Genomic DNA, 25581 nt, shown 5'->3' with positions numbered 1-25581 from the left:
TGCACTGTTATTGTAATAATGACACTGGCAGGGAAGGGGGTTAACACTGTGGTTGATCAAGGGGTTAAATGTGAGCCTAGGGGGGAGTGTTTTCTAACTGTATGGGGAGGGACTTGTGAAATGACCATAGAGACCTGTGATCTTATATAGAAGGATCATAGGCGCTCTGTGATCATTCCAGGGAGAACGGTTGGCTGTGTTTACAACATCTGACCATCCTTCTCTCAGCGGGGAGCAATTTGCGGGTGTCAGGCGGCAATGGGAGCCACTGTTCTAAAATTTCATCAGACCCATGAAAATTCCGGACCCTCGTTACTTCCGGTGACGCTACGTCAGAACCAGCTGGTGCGAGCCCCGGTGCGCATGCGCACAAGACATTTTCGAGGTCCGATGAAATTTTAAAACTTAGCGAACAGCTGACTGAGAGGAGGCGGAGCTGAGGTGGGATGGAGTTACACCGACGCGTCATCGAGTTCTTACAGGGAGGCGGTATGGAGCTATAGAGCTGACTTAGAGAGGGCGGGACGGAGGTGCGTAATGAATGCAGTAAAAGCGGCTCCTTCTATTCTAAGTATGCTAAATACAGCTCCATATATATATATATATATATATATATATATATATATATATATATTCACTTCCTTCCCGCTTCCTCTAAGTCAGCTCTGCAACGTGTTGTAAAATTTTCCCACGGCGGTGTGTGCGTCCCACCTCAGCCCCTCCTCCTCTCAGTCAGCTGTTCGCTAAGTCTTAGAATTTCATTGGACCTTGAAAATATCTTGTGCGCATGCGCACCGGGGCTCGCACCAGCTGTCGCACCAGCTGGGTTATGACGTAGCATCACCGGAAGTGACGAGGTCCGGAATTTTCATGGGTCCGACAAAATTTTAGAACACCACCAGCTCTGTGCATCGGAGTCCCCGCTGCCAAGCTACAGGCGCGCGACCGACGTAGAGCTACGTTGGTTCGCGCAGGAGGGGCTGCCTGCCGGCCGCAGTAAATCTGCGGTGGGTGGTCGTTAAGAAGTTAGCTACTTAAGGACCGGGCCTATTTCTGAGACTTGTTTACAAGTTAAAATCAGTATTTTCTGCTAGAAAATTTCTTAGAACCCCTGCCTTTAGAACCACTATAAGCTGTTCACCAGCTGAATTTGGCCACTAGGCCCTGGGAACGTGCCCAACAATTGCCTTTTTGATTTTAGTTTTACTAGTATAAGTCTTTGATGCAGTGTAAAGCTGTGATGTAATCTCTTTGTCTGTGCAGTGTCCGTAGAGCGGTGGATGAAGAGGAAGACGCGGCTCAGGAGCGCCGGGCAGCTCGGTGTATCTGGATATCCGGGAAGAAGGGGTTGACTGAGAGGGAAGCAGCTGAGCTGATTGTGGCGGAGGCCCGGAAACTGCTGAGAGAAGACCTGGCAGGGATGGGGATACAGTGGGATCCCAACGGAAGCGGCGATACCTCGTTCACCTCTTCTGGATCATCTCTGGACAAAGGCAGCCATTCTCCCCCCAGACAAGAAGAGAGGTCAGAAAAGGCCTCAAAATCAACCAGGGAAACATCACAGAATGATCCCTTTCCACCTGTGGAAAAGGGTAAATGCACTGCAGATCCTGAGAAGTCCGTGCTTGAAAGACGGGAGGCAACCACATCGTCAAACACTACAGGGCCTGAACATTTACGAAACTTTATCCAGAGTAAGACCAAGGAGAAGGCAACCATACCCACCAAGAATGATAGTCTTATGTGCCAGGACAATGAGTTATCCACTGAACCCCCAATAACCAATCATATTCCAGAACATTTGTCAAATGTTTCCAGTGAAACAAAACCTAAGACAAGAAACTCATCAATGGTTTCACCAATTGTTGATAATTTAAAGAAAATGAAAGATGAAGTGGCCAATAGATCAAGAGGGGATCAGTCAAGAGAACCTTCAGTTAGTATTAACCCCAACTCTAATGTTCTTCAATGTGACACAGTAATGAAAGAGACTGCTGGAGAGAAAAATAAGAAATTGCAGCTTTGTGAAATAAAAGATATAGAAGGAGAAATAGCGAGAACTGCGAACACATCATCCCCAGCTCCCATTCAGCCTGCAGACACGCTCCAGGAACATCAATCTGTTTTTGGATCATTTAACCACAAACAAAATGAGATGAATGCCACTTGTAGACAAACCGAGCCAGCTTGTGAGGCTGCAGAAACAAAACCGGTTCTCTGTTTCCCCGGTGACGTCCGCTCTCCGGATTTCTGTGCGGCATCGAGGACCTTTGAGGACAGCTTTCAGCTGGACACTCAGACCGAGAAGATAATACAGCAGCAGGTGGCATCTGATTCGGAGAGGGAGCAGCGAGTCGGAGATTCAAAGCTGGCAGCAGAGCTGTCAAACCAGACCTCCGACACACAAAGCCTGGCAGCTATTGAGCTTGTTAGAGAGGAAACACATGTTGACGTTGGGGATCCAAGAGAAGAACAAATAACCCATTTAAGTCAGGTGACTGTGAATGCTGTACAGAATGTTTTAAATCACTCAGATGAGCCTAAATTGACCTCCGAAGGGCCGGAAAGGCAAGCACAGTTAAAGACTTATGAGAAATACTCATGGTTGCGAGGGAATGATGTTTCTCTTACTGACACCCAGCTCCAGAGCCTTTTCCAGACTTTGCGTACCCAACCTAGAGAACAGAGAGGTTCACCGCAAAACCTTGCCGAGATACAGAACTGTGTTGCCCCAGAAGAGGATGGTTTACCATGTAATCAAGTTGCAGAAACCAGCCTGAACATGAGCGACAGTTTTCTGTTTGACAGCTTTAATGAAGATCTGGGCATCGTCCCTAAGTTAGAGGAACAAACCATGAATCCAGCAAGGGGAAGTAATAAAGAACCAGAGACTATGGTTCAGCTCAGTCTACCTATCGACGACTTGATTGAAGAGCAGGACGAACCCATAAAATGTGAAGAAGCATCAATTTCATTCTCTCAGCTTGACTCATTCCAGATGGTGGAGGTTCTGGATCATGCCGAACTACCTCTAGTTTCAGACAGTCAAGGTAAACCTGAAGTTCCCCATTGGCCAGATCCATTACCATGTGAGAATCTTGAGAAGAGTTTTAAAATACGAGAGAGGACGGTTGCCATTGGAAATCAGGAGTGGTCTGATCTCTCGTTTAATTTGACACAAGGGATGCAAGAGCTTCTGGATCAGTGCTCAAGTCCTGCAAGCAATCACAAGGTCCATAATCTACACATGACTCAACCCCAACAGGCCCTTTTTGATCCTTGTGTAAAAGAGATCTACCCTAAAAGGGAGGAACCAGCTATAGGTCTAGAAGCTGAAGACCCTGCTCACACCCCATCTGTTGATCCTTGTTTTCTTGCTGCTGGTAACTCCACCCCTAATGTTGCATCAGCAAGTGCAGAAAAACCCAACTCCAGGCCGGAAAGCCGAAATGACCTTATTCCCCCAACCCCGCCCAGTGCGTCCACATCAGGAATGATGTTAGGGATGTCTTGTGTGAAATCTAGAACTAGAGATGAGCTTGCTCAAAGCATGATCTTCCCTTCTCTGGACGCAGAAGAAGAGACATTGTTGGGGTCACAGAGTGAAGTTGAGGAATGTATGGACGTTGCTGTGGGTGAAAATGTTTTGGATGAAGGTTTCTCTCTGCAGTTATCCCAGGACTCTGTTCCCCTCCCGCCATCCAGCTCAGAAGACTTTAGCATCATTGATGTGGCCAGCGACCAGAATCTCTTTCACACTTTTTTTAAGGAGTGGCAGAATCAGAAGACCTTTTCTCTGGCTGTGGCCTGCGAGAAGAGGACCCAACCAGCATCTTCCCGAACCTGTATTGGAGCAAGGTTTAAGCCAGGTGAATATTCTTTTTTTTTTTCGGTTTTCCACCTTTAAATAGTCCATACAGAGGCCAGGCATAATTGGTTTTACCAAGTTTCTACTTTTATGCCTGGCATTTTTGTTATACTTGATAAATACTCAAACAGTCACTCCTTATCTCTACGGGTTTGTTTACACTTGCTTCAAAATGTGGCATTGGAGACGCTTTTTTTAAAGCACTTTAAATGCCAATTAAAGCCCTTGTCACTAAATCAAACATGTTACCTTACAGTCCTGTTCACACGTTGTTTGCTTTCCTTAAAAAAATTATACCCTCATTTTCTAGTGCTTCAAAGCCTCTCCAATGCCTCCATAGAAGTCTTTGACAACGCTTGCATACAGCACCTGACGTTTGAAGGGCTTTTATTAAGCGTTTGCTTCACTTTGTTTTGGAGGTATTGCAGGTATAAGATATCCCAGAAGGTGCTGGACAACCAACAAGTGAACCAGAAAGACATCATCAGCAGTCACTTCTGGTTCATGTGTATATATTCTGGGAGTGTCTGGTGCAGGTGCCACATCTGGTTGGCATTGTGGAGCAGCAGGAAGGTGAGTGGGGTCTGGACTGGAGCAGAGCAAACTTGGCAGATGGCACACGTGGTGTGCAACATGGGAAAGCTAAAGCGGGTGAGCAGCGACCTGAGAGCAAAGACTGAGCAGCAGAGGATCGGCAGAGCTGAGGGTTATGACTGAGTGGGGGATTAGCAGAGCTGGGGGTTACGACTGAGTGGGGGATTAGCAGAGCTGGGGGTTACGACTGAGTGGGGGATTAGCAGAGCTGGGGGTTACGACTGAGTGGGGGATTAGCAGAGCTGGGGGTTACGACTGAGTGGGGGATTAGCAAAACTGGGGGTTACAACTGAGTGGGGGATTAGCAGAGCTGGGGTTACGACTGAGTGGGGGATTAGCAAAACTGGGAGTTACAACTGAGTGGGGGATTAGCAGAGCTGGGATTACGACTGAATGTGGGATTAGCAGAGCTGGGGGTTAGGACTGAGTGGGGGATTAGCAGAGCTGGAGTTTATGACTGAGTGGGGGATTAGCAGAGCTGGGGGTTACGACTGAGTGGGGGATTAGCAGAGCTGGGGGTTACGACTGAGTGGGGGATTAGCAGAGCTGGGGGTTACGACTGAGTGGGGGATTAGCAGAGCTGGGGTAACGACTGAGTGGGGGATTAGCAGAGCTGGGGTTACAGTTGTTTCTTCTAAATGTATTTTCCTTTGGTGTCCAGTTCACTCCATATTAAGTATGGGTGAGAGGGTAAAGAAACTCCATAGTGTGATATTGTATTATATGATTTATTAAAACGCAGCAAAGTACTCACTTTTAAAAACAAACGAATCTGTTACCTCCACAAGCTCCGAGCTCGTTTTTACATCTCTTCCAGTATAACGGCGTCCTACGCGTTACGCCACTACACGTGACTTCATCAGGGGATTATCTATCACTCTCTTTTTATTTATGCATCACTCTGGATGGGTATTTTGGCAGCCGGCACCCCCTTTATGGGTGGATCTCAGGAATGCATTCCCTGGCTTTAAACTGCGTTTTAAGGACCTTAAAGATCCACAAAGATCACAAAGATCCTGTTGATCCTGGCCGTGAATGCTGTTTCCTGTGATGGTGTGGAAACTATACCGCAATGCTCCTGAATTTAGAGCAGAGTTGCCACTTTCAATGTGTCTGCTTTTGTTGCAGTGGGTTTAAAAAAAAAAAAAAATGTTGCAGGGGGCGTGGCTATTAGCATTGTCACTGCTGATTGACAAGTCTGTAGCTTGTCAACTTGGCCACACCTAGTCCTACCCACTGCTTTCCAGATTTACAGCACTGTCGCTGCTGCTAAAAACCCTCCCATTACGAGTTTCCGTGTCTGAGGAGGAGCGCGTGAGACACAAAGGAGCGTTTGGCTAAGTCAGGGGAGGTAAAGGAAGTTTTTTTGGCTACCGTACTTTATCATTTTTGTGCCTCACGTAGTTACTGGCTTGCGTCTTTTTTTTTTTTAAACGGTCATACCGTAGTCTTTAGTTCTACTTAATGGTGACTACTGATCAATGGCTGCATTACTTTCTCTGTCGCTCATTGACAGACGCAGGACTGATATCTTGATATCCGTAGGGTTATACTGCCCCCTACAGGAGTAGGACACTAGGCAGGAAAAAAGTTCTGGCCACACCCATGGGCAGTCCCAGGGGGTATATCCTCTCTCTCCCTGCCACAGGATGTCAGGACCGAAGTTCCTTGCTGGGATCTCTGGTCCTGGCAAGCTTTTTTAGATAAATCTTTTTTTAGTTAGCTTTTTTCTCCAGTTGTTCCTGTGAGATCTTCAAGCAATTATGCCGGATCTGGGCGACGGGCTGGATGTTGAGATCCAGTGGTCACCCCAGCCGGCCTACAAAAGCGTGCAGACCCAGCTCCGCGCTGGGTCGGCCGCGACATAGTCCCGCTGTACTGGGACTGGCCCGCGGGTTAAACGTCCCGCCGAGTCGCATACGAGTCGCAGCGTCTCCTTTGGCTGACACCCCCCCCCCCCCCCCCACTGGGCGGTGAGGGGTTTTGTCTGGAGTGGCGCCCGCTCTGTTCCGGTATGGTGAGTAAATGCTTCCCCCCTTCTCCTCATGGCTGACTCTGGGGTGGACCCGGGCCCCTCCCTGGGACGGTCGGACCCACACTAATCTGGGTTCCCCTCTGTTGCCCTGTGCACCCTCCCCCTGTGGTGTCCTTCTCCCCCCTCCCTTCCCCCCTACGGGGGGGTGTTTGTGTGTGTGGGGTGGCTCGCCGTTCATGCAAGCCGCTAAGGGGGTGGGGGGGTCCCGAGTGCGGACGGCTGTTGCGCGGGGGGCTTCCTCCCTGGCTTCCCAGGGCCTACCTGCCGATCGATCGTCTGTTAGTGGATGTGGGGACCCCCCTTCCCACCGCAGCGCGCGGGCCGCCATTTGTTTGGAGTCCCTCATGTGGCTCATGGGGTCGGCCATCTTGGTACACCCAGCTCGTTTTGTTTGCAGAGCTGGGCAGCTGTGGGAGTTACTGAGGGCGTGTGAGGGGGCGGAGCCCCTCCATAGACCCGGAAAGATCGCTCCACAGGACTTCCTTGTCATGCAGACAACGCTGAGAGCAGTCTTGTTGAACTCTGGGGCATCGTGTGGTGAGCCTTTTGGGGGTCTCTCTCTCTGCGGGGGTCCCGAGGCACGCTGTCTGACCATTGAGGGGCGCTGCAGTGCTGGGTGACATTTTACGGGGAAAAAAAAGTTTTTTTTCAATTTTGTCATTTTTTTACTGACGGGTTCCCCTGGTGTTGCCATGGACACTGCTGCACATGTGTCCCCACCTGATCCCCTCGAGGTGGCCTCAGGGCCCTCCGATTCTCCGCTCACCATTGATGCGCTTTCGGCGGTCCTGGAGTCATTTGTGTCCCGGGTGGAGGTGGCCTGTCAGGGACGGGGGGCTAAAAAGTGACCCCCGCCTACCCCTGTCTTGTCTGATGCCTCAGATTCTGATCCTGAGCCAGTCGCTGCTGCTGCGGGTTCCTCCTCTGGGGCTGCTGTCTCGCGCCCCGTCTCCTCTGATAGTGAGGATGACCTTTCTGCCTCCGCCATAGCGCAAGACAAGGCACTGGTGGACGCACTGATTGTGTCTGTCCGGGAGACCCTAAAACTGGAGGTTGCACCTGCGGATGCAGCTCATACGGAAGTTGCCTTTGGCACTCGCAAGCCCTCCAAGGTGGCAAAGGTGTTTCCCTTTCCCAAATGCTTTGACGATATCATTAAGAAGGCGTGGGTCCGTCCAAAACGACCCCCTGTGATGCCCAAACGGATTGCTAGGCGCTACCCGTTTGAAGAGTCCCTCCTTAAAAAATAGACGGTGCCACCTTCGGTGTATCCGCCGGTTTCCAGACTAAATAAGGCTACTGTTATCCCGTTGGAGGATTCCCCGTCCTTTCGGGATCCAGTTGATCGTAGGGCGGAATCTGTGTCCCGTTACATATTCTCCCTGGCAGGGTCGACCTTAAGGCCAGTGTTTACCATTGCTCTGGTTTCACAGACGTTGACGTAATGGGCCAAGCTGTTACGCCATGACCTGGAGGGGAGAAGTCTCCCCCCTGCCGTGACGGATTTGCTGGAACAGATGGTGCAGGGGCTACAGTTTGTTTGTGACGCCGCACTGGACGCTGCTCCATTGCTGGGGCGTGTGTCGATCTCAGCGGTGGTCCTCCGGCGCATGCTATGGTTGAAGTGCTGGTCGGCGGATCAGGCTTTCAAAAAAGACTTGACTGATCTCTCTTTTCAGGGGGATCGCCTGTTTGGTGCTACCTTGGATGAGATTATCAGGGATCTCACTGGGGGCAAGAGCACCTTTCTACCACAGGCTAATAAGGGGAACCCCGTCGCAGACAGGGACCTTCCTTTTCAGCTCACAAGAAGTTTTTTCGCTCCTCTGGGGCGGGTGACAAGGCGAAGCCCTCCATAGCCCCCCCGGGGGGTTTCAAGAGACCCTGGTCTGGTAAGCAAAAATCCGGTCCTTCCAGACCTGAGGATAAGACCGCTTCAGCCTGAAGGTGCGCCCCCACCCATATCAGGGATGGGGGGGTGTCTTCGCCGGTTCCCGGACCCGTGGCTCTCCAGGATTCAAGACAAATGGGTTCACGAGGTCATACGGTCGGGATACAAGATCGAGTTTCGATCGCTTCCACCGGTGCTGTTCTTCCCTTCCAATATGCGACTGTCCTCGAATCGCCTAACGGCTCTTTTGGGGGCAGTGCAGGACTTGATGCAACAAGGAGTGGAGTCCATTCGCACAGTGGTGGCCTCCCTGCATCAGGGGGATTTTCTGGCGTCCATAGACATCAAGGATGACTATCTTCATGCTCCCATTTACACAGGACACCAGCTGTTTCTGCGCTTTGCTGTGGGAGAGGACCATTATCAGATTGTGGCATTACTCTTTGGTCTCCCTTCTGCTCCCCGGGTTTTCACAAAGGTTTTGGCCCCAGTTCTGGTGCTGTTGTGGCAGCGGGGCATATCGGCCCTGGGCTACCTGGACGACCTCCTCCTCGATACGGAGTCTCCGCAGGCTCAGTTTCATACGCGGACTCTCCAAAAGGAGATTCTTCTCAAATGGAACCGGAATCCCGACTCCCTGGACAATCGGATCCGGCTGAGCGAGCGGACCAGGGAGTCTCTGGCTACTCAGGGACTCTAGTCCCTGGAAGAATCCAGGTGGCCAATAAATGTGTTGGAACTGAGAGCGATCAGGTTTTGCCTGGTTCACTGGATCGAGCATCTTCGAGGCTACCCGGTTCGGATTCAGTCGGACAATGCCACGGCCGTGGCTTATGTCCATCACCAGGGGGGCACCAAGAGTGTTCTGGCGGCCGTAGAAGTGGCCGGCATTCTTCATTGGGCGGAACGGTTTGTTCCGGCTCTTTCCGCAGTTCACATTCCGGGCATGGAAAATTGGCAGGCGGACTTTCTCAGCTGTCAGACCTTGGATCAAGGGGAATGGTCTCTTCATCCAGAGGTGTTTCACCAGTTGTGCCTTCATTGGGGCACCCCGGACGTGGATCTGTTGGCATCTCGGCTCAACAGGAAGGTGCAGAGGTTTGCAGCCCGCTCCCGCGATCCTCGGGCGGACGCCGCAGATGCGCTGGTTGCTCCGTGGGGGCAATATCAGCTGCTGTATGCCTTTCCTCCTCTCAAGTTGCTGCCGAAACTTCTTCGCAGGATAGAGGCGGAGGGAATTCCAGTCATCCTTGTGGCTCCGGACTGGCCTCGTCGGGCCTGGTACGCCGACTTGGTCAGGCTGGTCACGGACGCTCCTTGGTGACTTCCTCTCAGGGAGAATCTGCTGTCTCAGGGACCGATCTTCCATCCTGCTTTACGATCGCTGGCTTTGACGGCTTGGCTGTTGAGAGCCAGGTGCTGAAGGACAGGGGTTGGTCTGTTTCAGTTATTCCTACTCTGATTAAAGCAAGAAAAGCGACTTCCAGAAAGATCTATTATCGCACATGGAAGTCTTATATCGCGTGGTACGAGTCCCTCGGGGTTCCTCCACGTTCTTACTCGGTGGCTCGGATATTGGCCTTCCTGCAACGGGGGGTTGAGCTGAAGCTGGCCTTGAGCACTATCAAGGGTCAGGTTTCAGCATTGGCGATCTTCTTCCAGAGACCACTGGCTACTTATTCTTTGGTGCAGAATTTCATCCAGGGGGTGCGGCACCTGGCTCCTCCGGTGCGCACGCCCTTGCCGCCCTGGGATCTTAATTTGGTGTTGTCGGTTCTCCAGAAACCTCCCTTTGAAAATATTAGGCAGATTCCCTTGCTTACCTTATCCCAGAAGGTGGCCTTTTTGATGGCTATCACTTCTGCACGCAGGGTGTCGGAGCTGGCGGCGTTGTCTTGTCGTTCCCCATATCTGGTGGTTCATAAGGATAAGGTGGTTCTTCGTCCGAATCCATCCTTCCTTCCTAAGGTGGTTTCCGATTTTCACTTGAATGAGGATATTGTGTTACCTTCCCTGTGTCCTAAGCCCAGTCATCCTCGGGAGTTTGCGTTACACTCCTTGGATGTGGTTCGGGCGATCAGGGTGTACTTGGCTACTACTGACTCTTTTCGTAAGGCTGATTCACTTTTTGTGATCACGGATGGCCCTAGAAAGGGGTTGCCTGCGTCTGCCGCGACTATCCCCAGATGGATCAGACAGACGGTGGTGCAGGCTTATTCTATTAAGGGTCGGGTTCCTCCGTTCCCTGTTAAGGCGCACTTTACTCGGGCTCTTAGTGCTTCCTGGGCCTTCCGCCATCAGGCGTCGGTGCTTCAGGTTTGCAAGGCGGCTACCTGGTCGTCGGTTCATACCTTTACAAAATTTGATATGGTTTATGTGCTGGCATCGGCGGATGCCTCTTTCGTACCGCAAGGTTTTGCAGGCTGCTGTTTGAGGGGACCTTTGGTCTACCTTGGGGGTTTTTTTTTTTTTTTTTTTTCAGGTGGGTCTCATCTGCTTGTTTCGATGAGTCCTCTGGTCTTTTGGTTGGCTCTGCTTTGGCCTTCTGGATTGGATTTTATTTCTGTTATCCCACCCCTCATTTATGGCACTGCTTTGGGACGTCCCTACGGATATCAAGATATCAGTCCTGCATCTGTCAATGAGCGACAGAGAAAACTGGATTTTTGACTTACCGTAAAATCCTTTTTCTCTTAAGCTCATTGACAGACGCAGTACCCGCCCCTCTATTTTGAGTTGGGTTGGTATGAGTCTCTGACACTGCTTTGTTACATAACTGACATCCTGTGGCAGGGAGAGAGAGGATATACCCCCTGGGACTGCCCATGGGTGTGGCCAGAACTTTTTTCCTGCCTAGTGTCCTACTCCTGTAGGGGGCAGTATAACCCTACGGATATCAAGATATCAGTCCTGCGTCTGTCAATGAGCTTAAGAGAAAAGGATTTTACGGTAAGTCAAAAATCCAGTTTTTCCTACTTTGACTATAATACAAGTACACTCTCATTATTTCTGTTTTTGGCTCTCCCAGCTCAGTCATCAAGGCAGACACAAGCCAAGGAAGACGGCCTCCCCATCCAGGGCTGGGATGACATCCTGCTCGTCGGTGTGGCTGTATGCTGGGGAGGGAAGGATGCTTATTACCTGTCCTTACAGCGAGAACAGGATCAGTCAGGTGAGCCGCTGGGGATGGCTTGGTGATTGTCAGGGTTTGTACATCCTTACCATTTCAGTGTTATCATATGCTATTTATGTTATTCCATCATGTAGATGTAATGGCAGAGTAATGTACTTTGACTGTTATTATACCACAGGTTGCAGGAAAGAAATTTTGCTTCATTTCCCATCACCGCAGAGTGTTAAGGGAATCCCTCCTGTGGATCCATTGTGTTCTCCTGGCGGAGTGATTTTTGCTAGCGGCTATAAAAGCTACTAGCAATTATCGCATGTCAAATCTGACAGACTGGTTGTACCCAAGTTGGTCGATCAATCAACTTGGGTACATTCAGCCCGCCCATACATGGTTCAAATCTCAGCCAGTTCCTGCTGAAACGGCCGAGTTTCGAGTAATCTATGGCCAGCTGTAACCATGTATTGTTTGTAGCTGTTTGACAGTAACTGTTTTTTCGTAATTTAGAGTGCACAGCACATCCTATTGTGTACAGAGAAGTTTGCAGAAGCAGTGTCACCAAAATGCTGTAATCCTAGTCCAGAGGTATTGAATTAAAATTCAAGGAGGTCCAGTCAGTTAACTTCTTTTTTTTTTTTTTTTTTTTTTTCAGCAGAGGTCCGAATCTCTACACTCTATATTGTCAAAAGTATTTGGACCCCTGCCAGTCAAGTTCCTCCACCCCAAACTCGCTCAGCCATGTCTTTATGGACTTTGCTTTGTTTCGCTGGTCCAAATCATTTGGTGAAGGGAGGATTATGGTGAGGGGTCGAGCTTGGCCTCTTTGCTCGAGTGAAGGGAACTCTTAAGGCGACAGCATACCAAGACATTTTGGACAATTTCATGCTCCCAACTTTGTGGGAACAGTTTGGGGATGGCCTCTTCCTGTTCCAACATAACTGTACACCAGTGCACAAAGCAAGGTCCATTAAGACCTGGATGAGCGAGTTTGGGGTGGAGGAACATGACTGGCCTGCACAGAGTCCTGATTTAAAACATGTAGAACACCTTTAAGATGAATTAGGGCAGAGACTGTGAGCCAGGCCCTTCTGGTCCACATCAGTGCCTGACCTCACAAAAGCGCTTCTGGAAGAATGGTCAAACATTCCCATAGACACACTCCTAAACCTTGTGGACGGCCTTCCTGGAAGAGGTGAAGCTGTTATAGCTGCAAAGGGTGGGCCAACTCAATATCGAACCCTACGAACTAAGACCGGGATGCCATGAAAGTTCATGTGCGTTTAAAGACGGGTGTCTCAATACCTTTGGTAATCTAGTGTATATATACATTACAGTTCAGACTGAATTTGTTTTTTAATAGGGTCCCTGACTGGAAGGTGTGTTGTGTACAGAGAAATGTATCAGTCTTATGGCCCGTGACACACCAGTGGTCCTTGTCCCTGGTGGCAACTCGCCAACACTAGAATGTCTAGGAAAGGCAAAGACAAAATTCCCCTGTTTATACAGCATTGCTCCCTTGCGGGCCAAGACAGGAAAGAGTTGCCCCCTTGCTGGGAGGGGTAGCATTGTAGCCAGTGAGGGAGAGACATTGTAGAAACTTGCGAGTTGTTCCTTTATCCTCTCTAGTGATCGTGTTGTTGGCAAGTTGCTGAAATAGGACCTGTAGTGTGTCATAGACCTATCTACATGATGAAAATGTTGTACTCGTGTTTGTGGGTGTGATATTCTGGTTTGGTATTCCTCTCTTTGTAGACATTAGCGCCAGCCTGGCTCCTCCTCCACTGGATCAGAACCTCTCTGTGAAGGACCGGCTCTGGCACCTCCAGTCCACCTTGCAGCAGAAAGAAGCTCAAAGAGCGGTCATCATGTATAACTTCATCGAGCAATACAAGGCCCTCGTCCTGGGCTGCCGGGCCTCCGTCACAGGACACTTCCAGGACCCAAAGGTAGGTGCCTCCTCTCTATGTATAGAAAACATAAAGTTCATCTCTTGGCAATTATTAATTCCCCCATCACACCCCCTCCTATAACCCATTCTGCACATTTTTTTTACCTTGTGCCCTGAATCTGCCTCTTAAATGCCTTGTCAGTGCTGTTTCTGGTTCAGGGGACCACTAATCCAACCCTGCACTGGCTGGTCCCAGACATTCCCTTTGTGCTGAAGTAATCATTGCAGACTCCTCATCTGGATCCTGAGAGGACCCCACCACTGGTAAAGCAATAGGAAGTGTCCACGTCCTGTAGATCATGTACTGGGCAACAGAAGGAGGATCCGGTCTTCTGTAACAGAATTTGAGGGAAGACTGTGGACTAAGGTGGCAGCATTAGGTGAATACGAAGGACTTTTTTTTGTATGGCCAGCAATCAGGTGGGGGGGGGGTATATGGCCAGCGATCAGGTGGGCGGGTGTATGGCCAGTGATCAGGTCGGGGGGGGGGGTGTATGGCCAGCAATCAGGTGGGGGGGGGGGTATATGGCCAGCAATCAGGTGGGGGGGGGTATATGGCCAGCGATCAGGTGGGGGGGGGGTATATGGCCAGCGATCAGGTGGGCGGGTGTATGGCCAGTGATCAGGTCGGGGGGCGGGTGTATGGCCAGCGATCAGGTGGGGGGGGGGGGATGTATGGCCAGCGATCGGGGGGGGGGGGTTGGATGGCTGGAGGAGGAAACCTGGGGATCAGCTTTAAAGATAAGCCCCACTTTATGCTATTTGCCTCTAAACTGACCACAAACCAGCTTGCAGCTCTAAAGCTGGAAGTCGACCATTTCACCTCCAACCACCACTGCCTTGCCGACCGATCATTCAAGCTGTTTCCCAACACCTTATTGCACATAACAGCGTCTAAAAACATAAGCCAATAGTTAACTTCTTTGCACCAACAGTACACAAAAATATACGAGCTCTGGGCGGATGGGCCTTGCTGCCAAGTGGGCGCATATTGGCGTACCAAAATGTAAAAACAAACCTGTGCAGAGATTGCGCGCCCTTCACAGTTGCTGGCGCCTAATGGAAAGCTCCCGATCAAGCTTTCCGATCATGAGACTGCTGTGAAAGCCAATCACGGGACTCGCATGACCATAAACTCTGCCCCGCCTCCCGGCATCAGAAACCCCTCAATAGCTAGGAGGCGCGGCTTTAAGGGGTAAAAACCCTCAATTCAGTGCAAAGGGCTACAGCAAAACTAAACCCATCAATTTACCGGTTTCCTTAATCCATTATATTCAAGACATTCCATGAATGTCACAGTTGCTTTTGCTCATAACCGAACTGTCAAGCCATCAACCGGCTGGAATCGTAACAGATCCACATGGGCAGCACCATGGCAGCTGAAGATCAAACAGAGGCTAAGATGGCAGCTTCCTTGGCTGTAAAAGACAGGAAGGTTTAGTTCAGTTTTAAAGTGCTTGTAAACCCTTCCGTATACCCAGTGAAGTGACTTGCCTCAGGTGATACACAGAGATGAAACAAATCTTCCTACATAAGTTGTACTGGTTTATCTGCAGTCGTCTCTTCTGTATATTTGTTCAAAGTCCAGAATTTATAAAGTTTGTCTGAGCTTTCAGGAAAAAAAAAAGGGGGGAAAGAGAGCTGAAATTACACACCAGTCAGGTGAGCTAATTGGAGGGAAGAGATCCCCCCCCTTCACACAGGAATGGAGCTGAGGCTGTCAATCACAGGATGCGTGCTGGAGCTCCCTCCTCCTGACATTTTTGACACTTTTGGGGGGACCAGTGACATTACTACAGTAATCAGTGCTAAAAATATGCACTGTCACTGTAATAATGACACTGGCAGGAAAGGGGTTAACACCAGGGACGATCAAATGGTTAAATGTGTTCCTAGGGTTGCTTTTTAACTGTGTGTGGGGGGGGGAATAGGCTTACTACATGAACACAGAGACCTAAATAAGAGGAACACGGGATCCCTGTGTTCATAACTGACAGAACAGCGGTCTGCCGTGTTTACAACTGTCTCCATGGGGAGCGATCACGGGTGTGAAAATTAACCGCTTATCGAATTAAATGATCCCACCAAGAGATCATATGCGTGTGAATGATGCGCCTCTGAAGACAAGTGGTCAGCCAGCTCCAGGAAATGTATCCAGGCTTATGGTTCTCCTTAATCTCGTTGATCACATTATGTGGTTATAAAAGGTAATGGAAGACGCTCATAGCGCATTAATGTGTATAAAGCTGGTTTATTAAATAAATAAAAATTTCACTTACATCAAGGACAATGAATTTGAGAGATATGGGATAAAATCTTGCGGTGCGGTCCGCGCTAGTTGACATCACTTTTCTAGCTTCAATCAAACGCGTTTCGTCTCAGAAGGCATCGACTTCATCCCGTCTTCCACTCACACGCATATGATCTCTTGGTGGGGATCATTTAATTCAGTAAGCGGCCAGTTTTCACATATAGAGCACAGCGGTGAGACGCTTTCCATTGTGGAATATTTCAGCTGCGCTACAAACAGTTTGTTGCGTTTTGCATGTGCGAAAGTTGGAGCATCATCTCTTCACTAAACACATTGAATTGCGGAGCACTGGACTGTTTATGAACTTTTTGCACCATTTATTATTTGTCACTTTTTGTAAAACAGATCGTGGCTACTCATTCACAAAACAGTTTTTTTTTATGTTATTCATCTGATACACCATTCCAGGCAACAAGAGTTTCACTTATCTAGTGACACTTTGCTATTTGAACATTCACTATTGTTTGATTTTGCTTATTGCAGATTGTTTACTGCATCTGTTACTTCATCACTTTTAGGATAATATCTCAGTCAAAAAACAGCGGATCTTATTTATTTTACAACCTCTTTTTCTCCTTACTTTTAAAGAAGTGTTTAATTGCAGCTGTTTTTTGATTTCATATTTGCAGCTGAGCGCACCTATTTGTATTGTTAAAGCGGCAGTATCCCGCTTTTTTTCACTTTTATCTACAGGTAAGCCTATAATAAGGCTTACCTGTAGGTACAATTAATATCTCCTAAACCTGCACGGTTTAGGAGATATTTGCAGTGCATGCAGCCGCGGACCTTCAGCTTCCCTTGCCGGGAGCTTGCGGGAAAATGACTCCCGCGTGCACGCGACGTCATCGCGGCTCCGGACAATCACAGCGCCGGAGCCGCCGAACCCGGAAGAGATGCCGTGGGATCATGTCAGCGCTCGCACCGCTGTCCGGGGGTCCGTGTCGTGGCTTGCTTCTAAGGTAAGTATTTTATAATGAGCTAGTATGTGATGCATACTAGCTCATTATGCCTTTGTCTTGCAGGTTTTTTTTTTTTAGGTTTACAACCGCTTTAAGTATTTAAAGTGGTTTTAAAGACTCAAGGTTGCATTCTATACATTCAGGTGAACTTGTGCTCCGCCCGCTCATGATCAAGCAATGTGCACGAGGGGCTCTGCTGTCCCTGGCACTCCCTCTCCTCATTGGCTGAGACAGCAGCGGGAACAATTGGCTTCCACTGCTGTCAATCACAGCCAGTGAGCCAATAAGAAGACTGGGGGGGGGGGGGCGTGTGTCTTAACGCATAGAGAAGGGCTCAGGAGCGAACATTCTCCAGTTCCTCCATAGCAAGCGCCTTGCTATTGGGGGGACTGGTCAAGGGGGAGGAGCACTGAGAAGAGGAGGATCAGTTCTGCTCTGTGCAAAACTATTACACAGAGCAAGTAAGTATAACATGTTTGTTTTTTTTTTGTTTTTGTTTTTTTTAAAGCCAAAACTTTAATACCACTATAAGTTCTTTCTTTAAGAGCCGGTTCACACTGGGGCGACTTGTCAGGCGACCTGGTCGCCTGACAAGTCGCCGTGGGTCGCCTGCCATAGATTAGCATAGGACCCGTTCTAATAGGAGCGACACAAGTCGCTCCGACTTAGAAAAAGGGTCCTGAGCTACTTTGGGGCGACCTGGAGCGACCTGCATTGACTTCAATGATATGAAGTCCGTGCATGCCGCTCCGAGGTCACGGTGCGAGCTGCGCACCGCGACTTCACAGGTCGCCCCGGCAAGTCGGGTCGCGCCTATGTGAACCGGCTCTAAGTGGTTGTAAAGTTTTGTTTTTTAAAAATGAAAAATAACAAACATGTCGTACTTACCTTCTCTGTTTGCAGTGGATTTGCACAGAGCAGCCTGGATCCTCCTCTTCTCGGGTCTCTCTTCAGCTCTCCTGGCCCCTCCCTCCTGTTGGGTGCCCCCACAGCAAGCAGCTTGCTATGGAGGCACCCGAGCAGAGTCACAGCTCCCTGTGTCCATTCAGACACAGAGCTGCGACCCGCCCCCTTTCTATTCTCATTGGCTTACAGACTTTGAGTGACAGCAGCATGAGCCAATGGCTCTGCGCTGCTGTCTCAGCCAATGAGGAGGGGAGTCTCGGAAGGCCAAGACATTCCTACAACACAGCTGAAGCTAGAGGGACGTCAAGTAAGTATTAGGGGGACTGAGGGGGCTGCTGCACACAGAAGGCTCTTTATCCTAATGCATAGAAGGCACCTTCTGCCTTTAAAAGTCCTTTAAACTGAAATATGATTGGTTGTCACAGAAGTCAAACAGTTCTGATCTTCCGGTCAGCAGACCTTCTAATTTCCCTATCTGCATCCCCCCCCCCCCCTGCCTCGGTCATAGTTAATGGGTCGCATTTACAGATCTAAACAGCCCAGCCATTGGGGACCACAGCAAAGTTTTTCCTGTAAAATGTCTCCGCCTCCTTTTGGCATCCCTGGGTAGAGACGTTGCTGGAACTTTGTAGAAAATCTCACTAATTGCAGCAGATGAGGCGTCTCGTTGCTCTGGGAATTAAACGGCTTTGCTGGCAAAGTTTAGCAAAGTCTCTATCTGCAGCGGATCCCCCCGGAGCTCATCAGGAAAGGTCACTGCTGGTTTTCTAGGCCGCCGCCGCCGCCTCGTGTTGAAGGCGATCTGCAGACTTTTAAAGTTTTATTAGATAGGTGCGATTCTGATCTGCTGAATGTAATAGAGTGTTAAAGGGAGATGACCGCATGTTGGGCGATGGCATACCCATAGGGTGGGGGAAGGGTAAGGATCCCATTTGGGTTTTTACAGTCATCAGGGATTCTGTTAGAGCTTGGGGTCTCCAAACTACGGCCTGCTAAAAGATTTTACTGGCTCTCAGTTTTAGTGGCTTCTCACACAGGTCTTCAGGTTAGTCTACGGTCTTTGTTTCTCCCCAATATACACAACACCCCCCCCCCCCCCTACTCTCCAGTCTACATTGCAGGTTCCCCTGGCTGGGCTGTCATTGTAGCTTTGTTTGTTGCTATGACCGCCAGAATCCTAACAACCAATCATGAACGTCTCCCTTACTTTACAGCCCTCTTTACATCAGAACCTCAGTCAGAGTCCTCCTTTACATGAGAGTTCCCATTAGTGCCCCCAAGTGGTCTCATTTAGAGTCTCTGCTTACATGGGAGTCCCTCCTTACATCAGAGCCCCAGTAAGGGTTCCATGAGAGTTTCCATCAGTGCCCCAAGTGGTTTCATTTAGAGTCTCTGCTTACATGGGAGTCCCTCCTTACATCAGAGCCCCAGTCAGAGTTCCATGAGAGTTCCCATCAGTGCCCCCAAGTGGTCTCATTTAGAGTCTCTGCTTACATGGGAGTCCCTCCTTACATCAGAGCCCCAGTCAGAGTTTGCCCTTAAATGAGAATCTTCGCTTACTTCAGGGTCCTGTTTAGAGTCCCCCCCTCTCACATTAGGGTTCCTCATAGGGATCCTGATTCAGGTCAGCCTACAGTGTCCATTTCTTTCCAACCTCTACAATGCACCCCCCCCCCCTTCCGGGTATCAAGTGCAGATTTTCCTGGCTGTGCTGTCATTCTACCATCATTGCTTGCTACCGACCAAGACTGCCAGCAAACGACCAATCATTAAAGTCTTCCTTACATCCGAGTCCTACCAGTGTCCTCCCTTTACTTCAGTAGCGTGTTTAGAGTTCCTCCTTACATGGGAGTCCCCAGCAGATTCTGTCCCTATGTCAGAGCGAGACACCCCCCCCCCCCTTGCATTAGTGTCCCCATCAGAGTCTGCACTTCAGGGTCCCATTCAGAGTCCCTGCTTACATGAGACCCCATCAGAGTTGTATCAACTCAGCCTAAGGTCTCATTTTCTCTCCAACATCCACAATGCATCCCCCCCCCCCCCTCACCTCAGGTGTCCAGTGCAAATTTGCAACGTTTCTTGGCTGCCCTGTCATTGTACCATCATTGGTTGCTAGGACCACCAGCATCCTAACAACCAATCATAGAAACGTCATTACATCAAAATTACTCTTTACGTGAGTGTTCCCATTAGTGATCCTTCAGAGACTTCAGAGTCTCTCTTTAACATGGAAGTCCCATGCAGAGTCCCTCCTTACATCCGCAACCCAGCCAGTTCCCTCCCTACATCAGGGTCACCTATATGGACCCTGATGTAAGGAGGTACTCCGATAGGCTTAAGTTTGTCATTTTATTCCTTGTTTTGTTTGAAATTCTCTTTGCTGAATAAACCTTCATGGGCCCCCCTCCTCCTCCAGAGCCCTCCCTCTTCTCCATGGACCCACCTCCTCCTCCAGAGCCCTCCCTCTTCTCCATGGGCCCCCCTCCAGAGCCCTTTCTATTCTCCATGGACCCCCATCCTCCTCCAGAGCCCTCCCTCTTCTCCATGGACCCCCCTCCTCCTCCAGAGCCCTCCCTTTTCTCCATGGACCCTCCTCCTCCTCCAGAGCCCTCCCTATTCTCCATGGACCCCCCTCCTCCTCCAGAGCCCTCCCTCTTCTCCATGGGACACCCTCCAGAGCTCTCCCTATTCACCATGGACCCCCCTCCTCCTCCAGAGCCCTCCCTCTTCTCCATGGGCCCCCCCTCCAGAGCCCTCCCTATTCTCCATGGACCCCCCTCCTCCTCCAGAGCCCTCCCTCTTCTCCATGGCCCCCCCCTCCAGAGCCCTCCCTATTCTCCGTGGACCCCCCTCCTCCTCCAGAGCCCTCCCTCTTCTCCATGGACCCCCCTCCTCCTCCAGAGCCCTCCCTCTTCTCCATGGACCCCCCTCCTCCTCCAGAGCCCTCCCTCTTCTCCATGGGGCCCCCCTCCAGAGCCCTCCCTATTCACCATGGACCCCCTCCTCCTCCAGAGCCCTCCCTCTTCTCCATGGGCCAGCCAAGATTTTATTCTCCAGGGTCTCTGCTTATAGGGCAGCGAAAGAGTTAAAGGGACAAACCATTGCAGGGATTTTTTTTTTAATTATATTGCGCAGAAATTGCCTTTTATTAAATAAAAGTGGAGTTTTCCTTTAAAATTGATAAAAGCGGCTTTTGCTCATTTTTCTTGTCGCTGCGGCTCTCCCGCCATCGGAGGGTTTTACATGTGTAATGAGGATTCCGGCTGATGAGAGGGGAGATTTATCAGGTAGTGTGACCTTCCATGGCTCCGCTCTGTGGTTCTCACGTCTGATAAGGACCAGGATCAGTGCGATCACCAGCTGGATTCACTTCGGGATTAATTTCAGTCTCCTTCTGCAATCAGCTTATCGCTAGTGAAGATTTATTGGATTACCTCATCAAAGGCCGGACAGATCTGACTGCATCTAATTAACTGCTACCTGTCATTTCTCCTATCTAAATCAGCACATTTAATGTGTATTTCTGGGGATAACAAAACCTATTCAGTATATCTCTGGAGTACATGCACAGTTTTCTATGTTTTGTCTCTTTAAAAATGCTGCAGGTAAAGAAATATACACTGCTGGTCAGTTACGTAGCAGAGGGGGTTGTTAATCAGTTTCAGCTGTTGGAGCTTGGGGTCTCCAAACTACGGCCCGCTAAAAGATTTTATCTGCCTCTCAGTTTCAGTGGCTTTTCACACAGGTGGGTGTTATTGAAATTAACAACGTGCACTAGATGGGCAACAATGAGACAACCTCCAAAACAGGAGTGATTTTACAGGTGGAGGGCACTGAAATTTATTTTCCCTACTCCTCTCTTCTGACTGTTTTTCACTAGTTTTGCATTTGGCTAGGATCAGTGTCACTACTTGTAACATGAGGCGATACCTGGACCCTATAGAGCAGGGGTCTTCAATCTATGGCCCTCCAGTTGTTCGGGAACTACAATTCCCATCATGCCTATTCATGGCTGTGAATGTCAGAGTGTTTACGATGCCTCATGGGATGCGTAGTTCCGAAGCAGCTGGAGGGCCGTAGTTTGAGGATCCCTGCTTTAGAGGTTGCACAGGCAGTCCAACTCCTCCAGGATGGCCCATCAATACGTACCATTGCCAGAAGGTTTGTTGTGTCTCCCAGCACAGTCTCAAGAGCATGGAGGAGATGCCAGGAGACAGGCAATTACTCTAGGAGAGTTGGACAGGGCTGTAGAAGGTCCTTAACCCATCAGCAGGAACGGTATCTGCTCCTTTGTGCAAGGAGGAACAGAATGAGCACTGCCAGAGCCCTACAAAATGACCTCCAGCAGGCTATTGGTGTGAATGTCTCTGACCAAACAATCAGAAACAGACTTCATGAGGGTGACCTGAGGGTCCAACATCCTCTAGTGGGCCCTGTGCTCACTGCCCTGCACCATGGAGCTTGATTGGCATTTGCCATAGAACACCAGAATTGGCAGGTCCAACACTGGCACCCTGTGCTTTTCACAGAGGAGAGCAGCTTCACCCTGAGCACATGTGACAGACATGAAAGGGTCGGGAGAAGCCGTGGAGAACGTTCAGCTGCCTGTATCAGTATGACCGGTTCGGTGGTTGGTCAGTGATAGTTTGGGGAGGCATATCCATGGAGAGACGCACAGACCTCTACAGGCAAGACAATGGCACCCTTACTTACATAGTTACATAGTAGGTGAGGTTGAATAAAGACAATAGTCCATCCAGTTCAACCTGTGTAGGTGTGTGTGGCTGTAATCATCTCACATAGCCCTTAATGTCCTGATCCTTGAGATGTACATCTAAGAGTCTTTTGAAAGCCACCATACTTCCCGCAGAAACCACCTCTTGTGGTAGAGAATTCCACAATCTTGTAGCCCTAACCGTAAAGAACCCCCCACGTTGCCTGAGGTTAAAACGCTTCCCCTCTAATCGCATTGTATGCCCTCTTGTCCTCATGCAATCCCTTCAACTGAACAGCTTTTTTTCTAAGCTGAGATCCCCATTGAAATATTTATAAATTGCTATCATGTCCCCCCTCAGGCGTCTCTTCTCCAGGGAGAATAAATCGAGCGATTGCAGACGCTCTTCATAGTTTAGGTCCTCCAATCCCCTAATCAGTTTAGTTGCCCTTCACTGGACTCTCTCCAGCTCCAACACATCCCTCATGAGGACTGGTGACCAGAACTGGACAGAATACTCCAGATGCGGTCGGACCAGGGTTCTATAAAGTGGAAGGATTATAGTCTTATCTCTGGAATACATCCCTTTCTTTATGCATGCTAATATTCTGCCGGCTTTGGCAGCTGCCGCTTGACATTGCATGCTGTTGCCTAATCTATCATCAACCAAGACTCCCAGATCTTTCTCCATTTTTGAGTCCCCCAAGGGTTCCCCTCCTAACGTGTATTGTGCTTTTATGTTTTTAGTCCCCAAGTGCAAAACCTTACACTTCTCCACATTAAACCTCATTTTCCAAGTCGTTGCCCACTCTGTTATTTTGTCCAGGTCATTCTGTAGGACATCTGCTTCATGCTGTGCAGTTATTGCCCTGCCCAATTTAGTGTCATCTGCAAAAACTGATATCGAACTACTGATCCCGTCCTCAATGCTGTTTATGAATAAATTGAACAAGGTTGGTCCCAGGACTGAGCCCTGGGGGACCCCGCTTACTACCTCAGACCAGTCTGAGTATGCGCTGTTTATTACCACCCTTTGGACACGCCCTCTTAGCCAGTTCCGTATCCAAGAGCAAACCCTGCTGTCGATACCTGCAGACCTTATTTTATAAATTAAGCGCTTGTGGAAAACTGTATCAAACGCCTTAGCGAAATCCAGGTACACCACATCCACTGGTCTGCCCCTATCTAGCTCACAGCTCACCTCCTCGTAGAATGTTAAGAGATTGGTTTGACAAGAACGCCCATTTGTAAACCCGTGCTGGTTACTACTGATGATGCTGTTGTCCTTAGCAAACTCTACAATATAGTCCCTTATCATCCCCTCCAGAAGTTTACATACTACTGATGTCAGACTGACAGGCCTATAATTTCCCGGTATATGCCTCTGACCCTTTTTGAATATCGGAATCACGTTAGCTTTCCTCCACTCCCCTGGTACATCTCCTGTCCTAATACTGTCAGCAAAGATCAGGAACAGTGGTCTGGATATAACCTTACTGAGTTCCTTGAGCACTCTCGGATGTACGCCATCCGGGCCTGGTGATTTGTTTGTGTTAAGTTTATCCAGTCTTTCCCTGATTTCCCCCTCTGTTAGCCATAGTGGCAAGTCCTGTGTATTACTACTAACCATACAGTCATGGTCAGTGTACCCCTCCTTTTCCTGCGTAAATACTGACGAAAAAAAAGCATTCAGCACGGTTGCTTTCTCAGTGTCCTCTGTAACCATCCTCCCATCATTGTTAATTATGTGTGCAATATGCTCTGCCCTAGTTTTTTTGCTGTTGATATATTTAAAGAATTTCTTTGGGTTTTTTTTAACTATCCTCCGCTATTTGTCTCTCAAAGTTGATTTTAGCCATCTTGATTTCGTGTTTATTTTTCTTATTTGCCTCCTTGAATCGCTTACTGCCATTGGGTATAGGGATGAAATCCTTGGACCCATTGTCAGACCCTACACTGGTGCAGTGGGTCCTGGGCTCCTCCTGGTGCACGACAATGCCCGGCCTCATGTGGTGAGAGTATGCAGCCAGTTCCTGGAGGATGAAGGAATTGATACCATTGAATGGCCCCCACGCTCGCCTGACCTAAATCCAATAGAACACCTCCGGGACATTATGTTTTGGTCCATCCGACGCCACCAGGTTGCACCTCAGTCTGTTCAAGAGCTCAGTGATGTCCTGGTCCAGATCTGGGAGGAAATACCCCAGGACACAATTTGTCGTCTCATTAGGAGCATACCCCGACAATGTCAGTCATGCATACAAGCACGTGGGGGCCATACACACTACTGAGGTCTATTCTGAGTTGCTGCAATGAAATTTCAACAAAATGGACTCACCTTCTGCATCATTTTTTCACTTTGATTTTCGGGGTGTCTTTGAGTTCAGCCCTCTGTATGGCATCCTTTCCTTCCTAACACATTACCCAGTCCATACCAGTATAGATCCTAACACATTACCCAGTCCATACCAGTATAGATCCTAACACATTACCCAGTCCATACCAGTATAGATCCTAACACGTTCCCAGTCCATACCAGTATAGATATCCAGCATGATATTTTTCCCCATTGAGATCTGATGTGTTTTCAAAGTGTTCCTTTAACTTTTTTGAGCAGTGTACTTTTTGATCCTGACAGAAATTCAGTGAGCTCCTAACTCCCTGTAGTGAGCTGACACCCAGTGCTTGTCCTGAATGAATTTTCCTAAAGTTTCCCCTTTTGAACTTCAGAACCCCTCCCCCTCTTATCGCCATAACCCCTCCCAAAATCCCTTTCTCTCCTCATCTCCATAACCCCTCTTCATTTCCAAAATCCCTCCTCCTCCAAAACCTCTCCTTATTCCCAAATCCCTCCCTTTCCTCAAATTCCTCCCTCTACTTGTCTTCATAATCCCTCTCCATTCCCAGAATCCCTACCTTCCTTCATCTCCATAAACCCTTTGAATTTCCCAAATGCCTCCCTCTCCTCATCTATAACCCCTCCCCATTCCAAAAATTAATCCCTCTCCTCTTTTGCATAACCCCTCCCCATTCTCCAAACCTTTCCCTCTCCTCTTTTCCATAACCCCTTTACCATTCCCCAAACCTCTTCCTCTCCCCGTTTCTATAACCCCTCCCCATTCCCAAAATCCATCTTTCTCCTTGTCTCTATAGTCCCTCCCCATTCCCAAATGTAACCCCCTCCACATTCCCATAACCCCACCCCATTCTCCAAATCTTTCTTTCTTC

General features: G+C 49.2%; 1 protein-coding gene across 1 annotated transcript in view; it reads left to right on the top strand.

The window, feature by feature from the left end:
* POLQ (DNA polymerase theta) overlaps window positions 1–25581 on the top strand; it is a 161097-nt gene that overhangs the window by 78248 nt on the left and 57268 nt on the right. Inside the window, exons 14-16 of the mRNA XM_082247649.1 lie at window positions 1264–3869; window positions 11417–11560; window positions 13268–13461. Coding sequence (XP_082103775.1) covers window positions 1264–3869; window positions 11417–11560; window positions 13268–13461 — 2944 coding nt within the window. The remainder of the gene's footprint in view (window positions 1–1263; window positions 3870–11416; window positions 11561–13267; window positions 13462–25581) is intronic.

Source organism: Pelophylax lessonae (assembly GCF_965119305.1).
Source record: "Pelophylax lessonae genome assembly, chromosome: 2".
Taxonomy (NCBI): Eukaryota; Metazoa; Chordata; class Amphibia; order Anura; family Ranidae; genus Pelophylax; species Pelophylax lessonae.
The sequence above is the reverse complement of the archived record's forward strand: the minus strand, read 5'-3'. Positions and strand labels throughout refer to the sequence as shown.